General features: G+C 36.6%; 1 protein-coding gene across 1 annotated transcript in view; it reads left to right on the forward strand.

The window, feature by feature from the left end:
- Nucleotides 1–13,314, forward strand: part of cry3a (cryptochrome circadian regulator 3a) — a 59,931-nt gene extending 46,617 nt beyond the window's left edge. Inside the window, exons 14-15 of the mRNA XM_059332820.1 lie at nt 4,163–4,287; nt 9,733–13,314. Of these exons, the coding sequence (XP_059188803.1) occupies nt 4,163–4,287; nt 9,733–9,741 (134 nt within the window). The 3' untranslated portion in view covers nt 9,742–13,314. The remainder of the gene's footprint in view (nt 1–4,162; nt 4,288–9,732) is intronic.
- The last annotated feature ends 343 nt before the right edge of the window (nt 13,315–13,657 follow it).

The raw sequence follows: 13,657 nt of genomic DNA on the forward strand, positions 1-13,657 counted from the left end.
ATGATGGGAAGAGAAAAGTATGGAGAAGGCTTGGAACGGCTCATGAACCGAAGCACACCACATCATCTGTAAAACATGGTGGAGGCAGTGTGATGGCTTGGGCATGCATGGCTTTTAATGGCACTGGGTCATCAGTGTTTATTGATGATGTGACAGCAGACGGAAGCAGCCTCATGAATTCTGAAGTCTATAGGAACATTCTGTCTGCTCACATTCAGCCAAATTCAGCAAAGTTGATTGGACGGCGCTTCACCATACAGATGGACAATGACCCAAAACATACTGCGAAAGCAACCCAGGAGTTTTACAAGGCAAAGAAGTGGAATATTCTACAATGGCCGAGTCAATCCGATCGAGAATGCATTCCACTTGCTTAAGACAAAACTTAAGGCAGAAAGACCTGCAAACAAACAACAACTGAAGACAGCTGCAGTCAAGGCCTGGGAAAGCATCACAAAGGAGGAAACCCGGCGTTTGGTGATGTCCATGGGTTCCAGACTTCAGGCAGTCATCGCCTGCAAAGGATTCTCAACAAAATATTAAGAATGAACATTTTATTTATGATTATATTCATTTGTCCAATTACTTTAGGTCCTTTAAAATGAGGGGATTATGTTTGAAAATTGTTGCAATTCCTAAACCCTTCCTTCAATTTTGTTGTGAATACCCTCAAATTAAAGCTGGAATTCTGCACTTCAATTGCATCTCGATTATTTCATTTCAAATCCATTGTGGTAGCGTACAGAACCAAAATTATGAAAATTGTGTCACTGTCCAAATATTTCCGGACCTGACTGTAAGTAAATACAATTAAAGGGAAAACAAACAAAGGCTCAGCTCATTTCAGTGCTCAATTCACAGTCATCAGACATCTTGTGCTATTGACATAAGACAAAAAGGGATTCCAGGACTTCTCAAATGAGACGGCCTTACCAGTCAAAGTCAGTTTAATTTTCTCTAATTTAAGAAAATAAAGCACCTCCTTAACCCAGTGTGAATAGGTAGGTGGGACTGGGGATTTCCATTTTAACAGTATCAACCTCCTGGCCAGCAGAGTAGTGAATGCTATCAAGTCCTTTTTAGCTGGGGAAAGAGTAAGTGGGAAAGGCCATACACCAAATAGGGCAGTTAAAGCATTGGGAGTCACATCCCTTCCGGTCACCTTGGATAAAGTACTAAAGAACTCAGACCAAAATCTAGTCAGAGAAGAACAGTTCCAAAACATGTGTGAATAATTAGCTGTGGCTTGTTGGCATTGATCACATATGGGAGACACTGTATCAAATATTTTTGCAAGCCACGCTTTAGTGTAGTGAGCTCGATGGAGAATTCGACATTGCATAAAGCTGTGTCCAGCACAGATGGAAGACTTATGTACTCTCCGTAAAATCTCCTCCCAAACATCATCTAGAATCACCTCTCCAAGATCTGTCTCCCAAACTGTTTTAAGTACAGTAGAAGAGCCTTGACACAGGTTAAAGATATTTAAATGAATATAAAGAGATTGCCCCCTTTAATGAAAGGGGCTTCAGAAATTTCTAAAAAAAAACCCTAAAGATATCTAAAAAAATGACCTTGAGGAAGCAAAAATGTATCTTTCAATTGCTGAAAAGAGGCAAAAATAGAATCAACATACAGGTCTCTAAAAGTTTTTATGCCCAGCCTAGCCCATATAGAGATGGTGCTGTCCAATAATGATGGGGGAAAATAGGATTAGCTGCAAGTGGAGCACCAATAGAAAGTGTTTGCAGGCCAAAATGACGTCTAAATTGAGACCAAATTTTAATACTGGGGGCCACTATCACATTGTTAGTTTAACCAGAAGTAGAAAAAGACGAGTGAGTACAATAAGGCTTTCAGTGATACCGGATAAACAGAATTTGCTTCCAAGATCAACCATGATGAAGGGACCTCAATATCTCCATAATTAACCCAATAGTTCAAATTTCTAATCTTTTTTGCTCATAATAGTAAAGGAAGTGTGGCATTACCACAACAGCTTACTCTTGATTCTTCAGTGCAAAATGGAAGAATTAGAAAATAATAAAAATAGAAATTAACAAACTTTTCAGAAGCCTGACATTTGTGTTTAAAATATCCTTTTGCTTTATTGATCTTATGTAATATTCAAATTTTCTGAGACACTGAGTTTTGTGTTTTCATTATCTCTAAGCCAGAATCATCAATTACAAGAAATATGGCTTGAAATATTTCACTCTATGTGTAATGAATCTATATAATCTATATAGAGAGATATAGAGAGTTTCACTTTCTGAAATGATTGACAACAAATATTGAACTTTTTCATGATATTCTAATTTTTTGAGATGTACCTGTATACTTTTTATTTCACATGTATTCGCATGTATTAGTATTATGCATAGGATTTTTTATTCAGTCAAATGTAACATTTGCTGAGTTTGTTGATTTTTTTTAAAAACTTTATTGAAGGTTTGTAATTGGGATTTCCCCATTACTGTATATTTCTTTAAAATGTCTATTTAGCTCCAGTTGTTATTTGAGGGCCAACATGCTTAACCCATTAACGCCTAAAGCGCCTGGAAAAAAATGCCTGGAAAACCTATGGGCGATTTTCAAATGACCCCCTAAAACCTGAAGTTTTTCTGGAAATTCAACACCTACTAAATAATAGATTTTTCAGCCTCTGTAGCAGATAAAAATGAAATTCAAAAAGTATTTGAGAGCTTATACCCGTGGCTTTCATACGAAGTTGAGTTTATTTGTCCAAACCTTCAATAAAGTTTTTTTTAAAAATCAACAAACTCAGCAAATGTTACATTTGACTGAATAAAAAAATCCTATGCATAATACTAATACATGCCCATTAGCAAGATGCAAACATGCTATGACCACTGGAAGAACAAGACATAGTTCTCATTAGCCTACTCTAATAAAAAAAAAAAAAAATCATAATAATAATAATAATAAATAATAATAATACATTTTATATATTGCACTTTTCAGGGTACTCAATGACGCATAAAGTAATATAAGACATAAACAGTCATGATTTCTTATATCATCATCACAATCAATTAGCCTATTATTATTATTAATATTAATATATTATTAATAATATTATTATCTCCAGATGGCCACAAATCTGTCTGTTCTTTGGTGAAAATATGTCGTCTAAAAACATATTCCTCATCCATAAATCCCGGTCGATTGGTTCCGAGGGTTCAAAGTCCGGATCAGCAATTAAATGATCGGCGCTGTTTTAATCAGATCTTTTCCGTCACTTACTGCTGAGCTCCTCCGCTATAGTCGTCTTCCGTCATGATTTCAAAGTTCTGGAAAAGTCCGATGTTGCATTGCGACACTCCCGCATGTATTCTGATCATGTTCTGATGCATTACATTGGCCAAGAGACCGAAAATAGGTGGAAAAAAATACAAATACTACAAAATGACATATCCGCTGTCCCGGCCTTAATGGTAGAGTGACGCAACAGCGCTCCCGGCTTTAATGGTAGAAATGCGGTAATGCTTTCCCGGCGTCAATGGGTTAACCTAAAACCACACAAACAATTATAATATTTCATGTATTTCTTGAAATTATCCATGAAACATTCATAGTGCTGGTGGAAAAAGTAAATGAACCCTCTATTTAATAACTAGTCAAGCCTCCTCTGGCAGCAAAAACCTCAACCAAACTCTTCTGATAGCTGCTGAACTGGTGAATACCTGAAGTCTTGGTGTAAAGACCAAAGAAAGATAAAAAAAAAAATCAAAGACACAAAACCACAAAAGATCTATAAATATCAAAAAAGAAACAAAATGACATGAAATAAAACCATTGGAAGGTTTTAACTGTAAACCTTCTGAAAACCTTCTGTAAAGGTCCTTCCCTAAAGGACCTTTGCACTAAAATTCATTATAGAGTTAATTTAATGCACTCAGCAGTAGATGTGTACTCACACATCTACCGAAATTAAAGAAAACAAGATGGTCTAATCATTTTTTCCATGACTGAAGTTTTTCTTGCAACTGTACTGTGTGTGGTTTTTGTCAGCGGCCACTAGAGGGCGCCGCTGCTCCACCAGCTTCTTCCCTCAGCTGGTCCCTCAGCTGGTCCCTCAGCGCTCACACATCCCTCAACTCGACTGTTTTCTGATGAGAATCCCGTTTTCCCTCCTCAGCGCTCCTCCTGCACGGCAGAGGAAGCCTCACAGGGAAGCGGGAGCGTGAGTCGGAACGAGACGGCTCGGCAGAGAAGGATCCGGCGTCCTGCTCAGTGCACAAGATGCAGCGGCAGAGTGCAGAGGTCAGTGCAACCGCCTGATGATGTCACTGTCAATGTCAATGTCAAACATTTTTATTGTTTTTTATGTTAATTTTATAGTACTTTATATTATTTTATATTTATATTATATTATTATAGTACTTATTTATTTTTTTTTTTTTTAATTATATGATGTGCATTGTACTCTCTAATACCCTTATTATTATTATTATTGTTATTATTACTATTATTTTTATTATTATTAGGGCCTCGGGGCAAATGCACCGAGCACTACTGTTATACTGTGGATTTTTTCTTCTTCCTCTTCCGGACGCAATTTCGTCCCGCTACTAGTCCTAGTCCTAGAACTTGAAGAGTTGCAGGACAAATTATATATCAAAACGTGCGGTTTGATCGGGATCAGTGTGCTATTACTTTTCTCTACAGAATACGAACAGAAACTGCCCAAAATTTTGCATTGAAATGAATGGGACGGCTGACAATAAATGAGCGAAAAATAACAATAATTGGAGATTTTTAAACGTCTACTTCTCCGGCATAATTTCACCTAGAGACTCCATTTAAACTTTAAACAGTAGACACAAGTCTTGTGTATCGGTGTATTAATACACGTTTTTCGATAGGTCATATAGTTTTTTATCAATCTCTGTTCAATGACCATGATCATTTTTGGAGAAATTCTGAGATTTTAATGGATGTGTATTGCACGGAATGTTCGTGTCACAGTGTGTGACATCATCGCCAGAGTGTAGAGGGAGAGAAAAAATTGTCAAAAAATTAATTTGAAAACTGCGCTCCTCACACATGCATACATATGCTTCAAACACACACACGCACACACACACAGACACGCGCACACACACACACACACAGACACACACACACACACACAGGTAACTTTATGTGATTTTAATTACACACACACACACACACACACACATACACACACACACACACACACACACTCATTTTGAGGTTAAAGAGCATAGTTTGAAATCTCTGAAGAATCTCATCATAGTGTACACACACCGGCAGTAGCCCCTGTGGCCCTTTCAGAATTTCCCCAGAGGAAATTTTCTAGTTATTATTATTATTATTATTATTATTATTATTTTAAAGCACCTTTCACAAACAAATGGGAGGAATTAATCCCTGGGAAAATAATCCACTTTGTCACTCTGATGACTTGAGTCAGTCAGTCGGCTGTGACTCACTGATGCATATCTTATTGAGTTCATCCATCGATACTTTGAAGGGGAATCACTTCAGTTTTGGTCTTTTCACAATAGGAAAAATACTGAAACGCATCTGTATGCGAGATGACTTAATTTCTCAGTGTATTATTATAAGTTATGCAAACGACTCGCCAATTACACTTAGACCAGTAAGCCTGTGTGGAATGTGTAGGCGTGTAGTTCTTATTTGTAGACGAGCATGTCTCGGCGTGTAGAGCTGAGACTCCTGCAGTGTGACCTCACAGAGGTGTGATCATATTAAATCATTAGAGAGATCAAGAATATTACTCAGCATTATTTTCTTGCTCCTCATTCAAGGAATGTCATGAAGCTAATATAGAAATTAAAGAATAACCATCAATGCCTGATGAATCTGGACTAAATCTTATTCATCAGTGGTCAGATTCTACACTGGTAATGGTGTTATGGGTTTATATGAAAAATGATTAAGATTAGTTCACATTCAATGACTCAATGATTTTAATTTGTTGTTTTTGTGTCGTCAGTCCTGGGGACACAAGGGGTTAATTTGATTGGTCCCAAATAAATAAGAACTGTTGTATTGACCCTCTGAACGTATGTTTTCTTCAGAGATCGCCAAAACACAGGGAAAAAAAATGGAAAAACAGGCATAATTGTCGGAATTTGAAGTTATTAGGGCCACGGGGCAATCGCACCGAGCACTGGTCCCATACAGCAATAGCTGTAGGGACCAGGCAAAGCCCGAGCACTATTGTTACGCAATCTCGTCCCGCTACTAGTCCTACAACTTGAAGAGTTGCAGGACAAATTATATATCAAAACGTGTGTTTTGTTTAAATTACCTTAAAATTAGTTGTATTTTGCTTAAAATAGCAAAATTATCTGCCAATGGAACCAGAATTTGGTTTGTCAAGTTTTTTCAAAACAAGTAAAAAAATATCTAATATCCTTCTCATTTTTTTCTGAAGCATTTCTAGATATTTCTAGATCTTTTCCTGGATTTTCTGAGAGCTTTTCTGGATTCTAGATTGATTATTTTTTAGATTTTTCTTGATCCTTCTCTAGATTTTCCTAAGGTATTTCAAGATATTTCTAGATCTTTTTCTGGATTTTCTAGATTATTTTTCTAGAATCTAGAAAAGCTTCAGAAAAATCTAGAGAAGGATCAAGAAAAATATAGAAACATCTAGAAAAGATTAAGAAAAATTAAAAGGATCTAGAAAAATCTAGAAAATGATCTAGAAATGCTCTTGTAAAAACTAGAAAAAAATTCAGAAAAAGATAAAAAAAAAATTAGAATATGATCTAGAAAGCAAATATCTAGAAAATACAGAAAGAGATCTAGAAATGCTTTCAAAAAATGAAGAAAAAGGATTAATAAAAATCTAGAAAATAATCAAGAAAAATCTAGAAAAGCTCTAGAGATAGAGGTTTTTTTTCAATATCACTTTCTAGAGTTTTCTAGATCCTTCTCTAAAAAATTTAAAGCATTTCTAGATATTTCTAGATCTTTTTCTGAATTTTCTAGAGTTTTTATAGAATCTAGAAATGGTTTAGAAAAATCTAGAAAATGATCTAGAAATATCTAGAAAGATTTCGAAAAATTAAAAGGATCTAGAAAAATCTAGAAAATGATCTAGAAATGCTCTTGTAAAAACTAGAAAAAAAATCCAGAAAAAGTTTTTGAAAAAATCTAGAATATGATCTTGAATACAAATATCTAGAAAATCCAGAAATAGATCTAGAAATGTCTAGAAATGCTTTCGAAAAATCTAGAGAAGGATTAAGAAAAATCTAGAAAATAATCAAGAAAAATCTAGAAAAGCTCTAGATCTCTAGATTATTTTTCAATATCACCTTCTAGGTTGTTCTAGATCCTTCTCTAAATTTTTCTAAAGCTTTTCTCGATCTTTCTAGACTTTTTTCTCAATTTGTTTCCTAGTTTTTCCTAGTATGTTCGTGTCACAGTGTGTGACATCATTGCAAGAGTGTGGAGGGAGAGAAAAAATTGTCAAAAAATAAATTTGAAAACTGTGCTCCAGGCCGCAAATTCCACTCTACAGAAATAATTTATACATAGAAACGTAGGAAAATTTGTCTTCTCACTCACAATCCTCTTGTAAAGCTGTCAGAGTTATAGTTTGGGCGTAGGACGCACAGATGCACCACCAACACACAGCCTCATTGGCTCCCATATTAAAAATGCAGGAAGATTTCTGAAAAAGGGAGATGTAACAGTTTTTTTTAGATCGCTCTAAGAAAGCTATTTTTTCATTTTTCTTAAAAAAAACAACATATGTAGATGTTCAGGAAAAACCCAGGACGCTCAAAGTGAGGTCGGATCAATGATAGGTATTATGGTTTTGCCAAAAATGCTTTCTGTTTGAGGCTAGAAATTCCAGTCCGTCCACCTCTGTCCCGAAACATTCAGCATCTCATCATAGTGGACACACACCAGCAGTAGTCCCCGTGGCCCTTTCAGAATTTCCCCTGAGGAAATTTTCTAGTTGAACATGTCATAGCTTACAGAAGTTTACTTTAGAAATAGTGACCAAAACTTGTGTTAAAATGTTGATATTTGTGTCAGAATCTCTTTCTTCTCCATGTGTCATTTAAAATAAAGCGTTTGCGCTAACCAGATCCTGTTAAAAACATTAAATTATGCTCCTCAGAGACACTGTGAAGACATGATTGATTCTGCTGAGACCAACGGTCCCGTGACAAATATTCACTGATCTGTTTACACAGAGCAGAAAGGAGAGGACAGGAGAGGCTGTTTACACAGAGCAGAGAGGAGAGGACAGGAGAGGCTGTTTACACAGAGCAGAGAGGAGAGGACAGGAGAGGCTGTTTACACAGAGCAGAGAGGACAGGAGGGGCTGGAAACATGACAATACTTCAATACATACAATATGTCATGAAAACGTTGTTGTTTGATTTTTCATTTTGTGTAAATCTTTTGTAATCTTTTTGTGTTTTTGCAGCTTTTTTGGCATTTGTGTCTTTTTTTTATTTACAACATTCCAGACACTATTTCCCCACTGCGGGATAAAGAGTGTTATCTTATCTTGTGGGCACTAGGGAAAGTGTTTGTATATAAATTCCTTTATATTCCCATTTTTTTATATATATATATATATATATATATATATATATACACATATATATATACATATATATATATACACATATATATATACATATATATATATATATATATATATATATATATATATATATATATATATATATATATATACATATATATATATATTACATGTTTGAGTTGAGTTGTTCTGATTGTGCTGATTCCATAGAGCTGCAGGACTTAAATATATAGATTAATAGAGATTTAATATGTTGCAGTGAAACACAAGGACACAGAGAGGACAATGTAAAAAGAGCAATAAAACATCCTGAAACAGCTTGTTGGGGTTGGAAAAGGACAATTTAACATTTCTACATTTTAACATGAGTGTAATTAAATGTATTGATATTTACAGAAAATAATAGAATGTGCTATTCTGAGGAGGGAATAGAAGTAGGTGTGTTTTCCAGAGAGTTGACGCAGGTGAAGAGGACAGTAAAGATAACACGCTGATGAGGCTTCGTCTCCCTGTGTGTGTGCTTAAAGAAAACATGTCAGTCGTGGGTGTTTTCATGCTGCTGGTGTTTAGTTGCCCTTTCTACTTCACAATGAATTATAAATGTGATTGTTGATGTCAGCCGGTCTCAGTACAGCAGCAGAGAGAGTTGTGTGGTGTGTTCCGTCGGAGTAAATACGTTTCATTGTTACTGTGTGTCATCTATGTAAATGTCAGCCTGTCATTAAGTTACGTGCTCACAATAAAAAATACAAAGCAGCTGTTTGGATGGAGGACAGTAGCCAGGCACAACAAACAATAAGCAGCGGAAAGTTAGGGAGGAATCGGAGCTTCCTGCCTTCACATGACATTTCCACTGAGTGATAATCTACAGAGAGAAAATGTGACCTGTTGCTTATGATTTATGTTCTGTTTGGAGGCAGAAAATAATACTTATTCATAGCACCTTTCATACAGGTTATTGCACTGCAAAGTACTTTTTTCTTTTTCTTTCTAGCGTGTGTGCGTGTGCGTGTGTGTGCGTGTGCGCATGTGTGTGCGTGCGTGTGTGTGTGTGTGTGTGTGTGGCTCTGCTCTGCTCTGCTCTCATGGTGCAGAGAGAGAGAAAGTGACTGAGTGGTGTTTTCTCTGTGTCCTCTCTGCAGACGTCCTAGAGCCGTGGCGAGGAGTCCCGACCACCATGAGTCACCGTCCGTCCGGCGGAAAGAGGAACTCCCCTCCACCTGGCCTCCACCCGCCGGCTCCTCCTCAAACACCATAAACTGCATCTAAAGTGCTCTCTGTTCCTCTGTTCCTACAGGCAGAGGGGGTAAACATGAAGGTGAAAATGTGATTTATTTTTTTTCTAGAAGGGCTTTAACGTCAAACAGTCCGATGACCTCTGACCTTTTGCGTGTGTAAAAAGAAACAAAAACGCCTCAAACTTTGCAGATTATTTATAATAAAAAGAAGAGAAAAAAAACTACATTATTGTCTTAAAAGTGCTGCCAGCAGCCAGTAAATACTGTGTAAACTCTGAAGCAGCTATAAATGTAAGTGATGGAATGTTTGTTCATGTTTTTAAGCTGCACACACATTAATTCATTAATCACTATGGTAACCAACTTCTGTACAGCTCCAGTGTTGCATCACACATGCAGTCACAATATTTTCTCTCACAAATGTATAAACGCTGTTCATGCTGATATTTAATGTTTATGTTTCTCAAGCTTGTAAATATGCGAATTTGCTATTTTATTTTATATTATTTGCTGACCATCCACAAATGAAGGATGTGTTCCTCATCTTTAAACTACATTTTAACTAAACAAAAACATTGTAAAGAACTCATTCTGTCCCCGGGTGCTCAGTTAACCACAGAACAGTTATTAAAGAACCACCCGTCTCTGATGTTGCTTCATCACACTTCTTTATATAATGAAAAATGATGAAGTCCTTGTGTGCAGTAACTTTTTTTCAGGGTCATTTTTGAGAATATTAATCATAGAAAAATGTGTTTCTGTCTCACATGTAAGTGCACAGCTCTCCCTGCAGTGAGTGACTACATAAAGCACACAGAGATCTAATGAGTAATGCGCCGCTGCCTGCAGGTTATTAGCATCATGGTGTTGGTAGCTGACGAGTATCTGACAGTGCGTGCATCTCAGAGACATCAAAGATTACCAACTGGTTTCTTTCTTTTTTTTGGTGTTTAAAACATGTTTACAGTGTTAGATGGCTGTAAAACTGCCTTTAGAGTGTGGCATTATGGGTAACAGAGTGCTGGTGTAGCTGTTTTTGTAGTTCTAATGTGTTGAGAGGTCATCAGAGGCAGACATGTAGCTGAACACAACAACTGAAACATAAAACACAAGAAGATCTCTGCTCATGAACATCAGTGAAACATGAGCTGGCTCTGTTCTGTCTGTTTATTGAGAATTATAGTTATAGCTTCTGACTGTCAAAGTCTGTATAAATCTTTCTGCTGTGTTTTTCGCCCTTCAGTTAGTCAGTCGTCACATTTTCACCTCTCTGTTACCTCTCGCGGGTAAAAACACTCTGCCTGTAGAGGAGAAACATCTCTGTTGGAAATATTTGCTGTGCAACATGTTCAAAAACCAAAAAACAAAAAAAAACTCAATGCGGTTAATTTTTTTTGCAAGAGGATGTGGAAGTCTGTCGGACGGCGTGAGGACGGAGGCGGACGGCTGCAAACTCCTCTCAACAGTGTCACATTTTTCTAAGATTTCATATAAAACCAAAAACTTGCTGAACAAAAAAGGAAGGAAAAAAACTCAGTCGAGACACTAAAAGACGTGAGGCATCTGATCTGACTGAGTCCGAGTCTGTCTGCAGGACAGAAACCAACATTCCTCAGAAACAGTGAAGCCTCCTGATGCTGCAGGACTCTCTGCTGCATAGGAAGCTCAGCATCACACACCGCTTCCTGCAGCAACTCTGCGACCTGGATATGTTTGAAATTGGCCACATCTATAGAGACGGGCCGCACAGTGTCTGCTGCAGCAGCGTGTGAGAGGACGCTCTGACAGCAGGGAGACTTTAAGCTGGTGTCTGAATTAAATTCCACCCTCCACAATCACCTTTTACTGCTGGTGAGAAGAAAGCAGGCGAACAGAACCAGAGAATGTATGATTCCCCTGTAAATTACACCCAGCAGCCTCTATAGCTGATGTTAAAACACACACACACACACACGCAAAACGTCAAGTAAATTTCACAGATAAAAATGCTGCAATTTCTCAAATTAACAGCAATCGTGATTATTTTTCAACAGTCTGACACTTGCAGAGAGCTTTTATTGTGGAATCAAAGAGGAAGTGATGTCTGTTTAAAAAAACAATGATGCAACAGCTGTAGAAATAAAATGTCAAGATATATTGGGAGTGGATAAGAATACAATATAAAACTTTTACGATAATAAATAAAGTATCTGTCTTGTAAAAAAGGCAGATGCACACACACAAACACACTAAACATCAAGTACTTTTCACAGATAAATAAGCTACAATTTCTCAAATTAAAATCAATTCCTCATTGTTTTTCAACAGTCTTCCACTGTGAAATCAAACAGGAAGTGATGACTGTTAAAAAAAACTGATGCAACAGCTGCAGAAATAAAATATCAGGATATCTTCGGAGTAGATAAAAATTCAGGAATTAACTTTTACAATAATAAAGTATCGTATTGAAGACAGACAGACACACACACACACACACATACACAGAGCCTTGTCAGCTTTTGGACAGAGTAAAGAGAAGTCTGTTGTCTACCCTGTTGTTCCCATCAGACACCTTTCTCCTCATTACACTTCTACAATGGTTTCTGATGAAAAACATCACGAAACACATAAAGTGACGAATCAAAAACTCTGGTTGATGAAATAAATATTTCACCAAAAATAGCCTTCAGTTAAAGCGACGATAAAGAACTTTAACAGTGCTGATTCTGGCGCCCTCTGTGGTCACACACGTTAGTTTCTGCTCATGAGCATTTGTTTAGGAAGCGTGAAAGGAGGATTTTTTTTTAGCATGATTTCCCTTTGTTTTAACTGCTGTTTGCAGGATGCACATTGATGACTTATGGATCTGTTTGTTGTACAACTTAAAGAGGAACTTTTGTTTCAGCCACAAACGTAAATTCATATAGTGATAGAGAAAAAAACATATTTTTTCTATTTCTTAAATATAATAAACATTAGAGGTGTGAATCACAATATGATTTTATCCTGATACTTGAGTCACGATATGATAATTTTGCAATTGTAAGCATTGTGTCATATGGTGAGTATTGATACAATATATTGTGATTTAACTGTTTAACTGCATTTTGTGTCACAAAATTACATTCAATCCAGAATTGTTTTGTCCAATCAGAGAAAATTCTCAGTGTATTCATCTCACTTCAGTCTTTTTATTTGTCCACAATGAGAGTCAAACCCACAGACTGACCAACAAAGTATTCAGTCGAACTGAACTGAACTGATATCAAACATGTATGGATGACAACAACTGCAGCATTTTACCAAACTTTCAAAAACAAAAAGCTTCACTGCTAAAAATGTTTTGCAGTGGTATTACCACAATTTCCTGACACGATATCCTGACACACATGGTGCCTATAGATTCCTTAGATCTTCTAGTTTCATATGATACCAGGATCTACAGGATATTCCTAAAAGTGAGCCTGGTAAATATCGATACTTGGCACCATGAATCGATAGAATATTGCCACGCAAGATATTGCAATACTATGCTGTCTTGGTTTTTTTTCCACCTCTAAAAGACATATTCTATTCATTGTCCCTTGATCAGCCATAACCACAAATATAACATCAAAAAGAAAAAAGTTCCTCCTGCTTCCTTCTTACTCTGTGCAGTAAATTATTATCCACACTGTAAAACCCAATGTCGGTTGTTAATTATAACCAATTTTTCCTTTTCAATGCAACAAAGATTTGTGCAAAAATTTTAACCTAAAATATTGAGTCAAATAGCGAGATTCATTTGAGTTAACTCCATTGTCTTTGTTGTCTTGACAAAAAATTATTTCGCAGCATGGACACTCAAATA

The sequence above is a fragment of the Centropristis striata genome, chromosome 5, assembly GCF_030273125.1.
Source record: "Centropristis striata isolate RG_2023a ecotype Rhode Island chromosome 5, C.striata_1.0, whole genome shotgun sequence".
NCBI lineage: Eukaryota > Metazoa > Chordata > Actinopteri > Perciformes > Serranidae > Centropristis > Centropristis striata.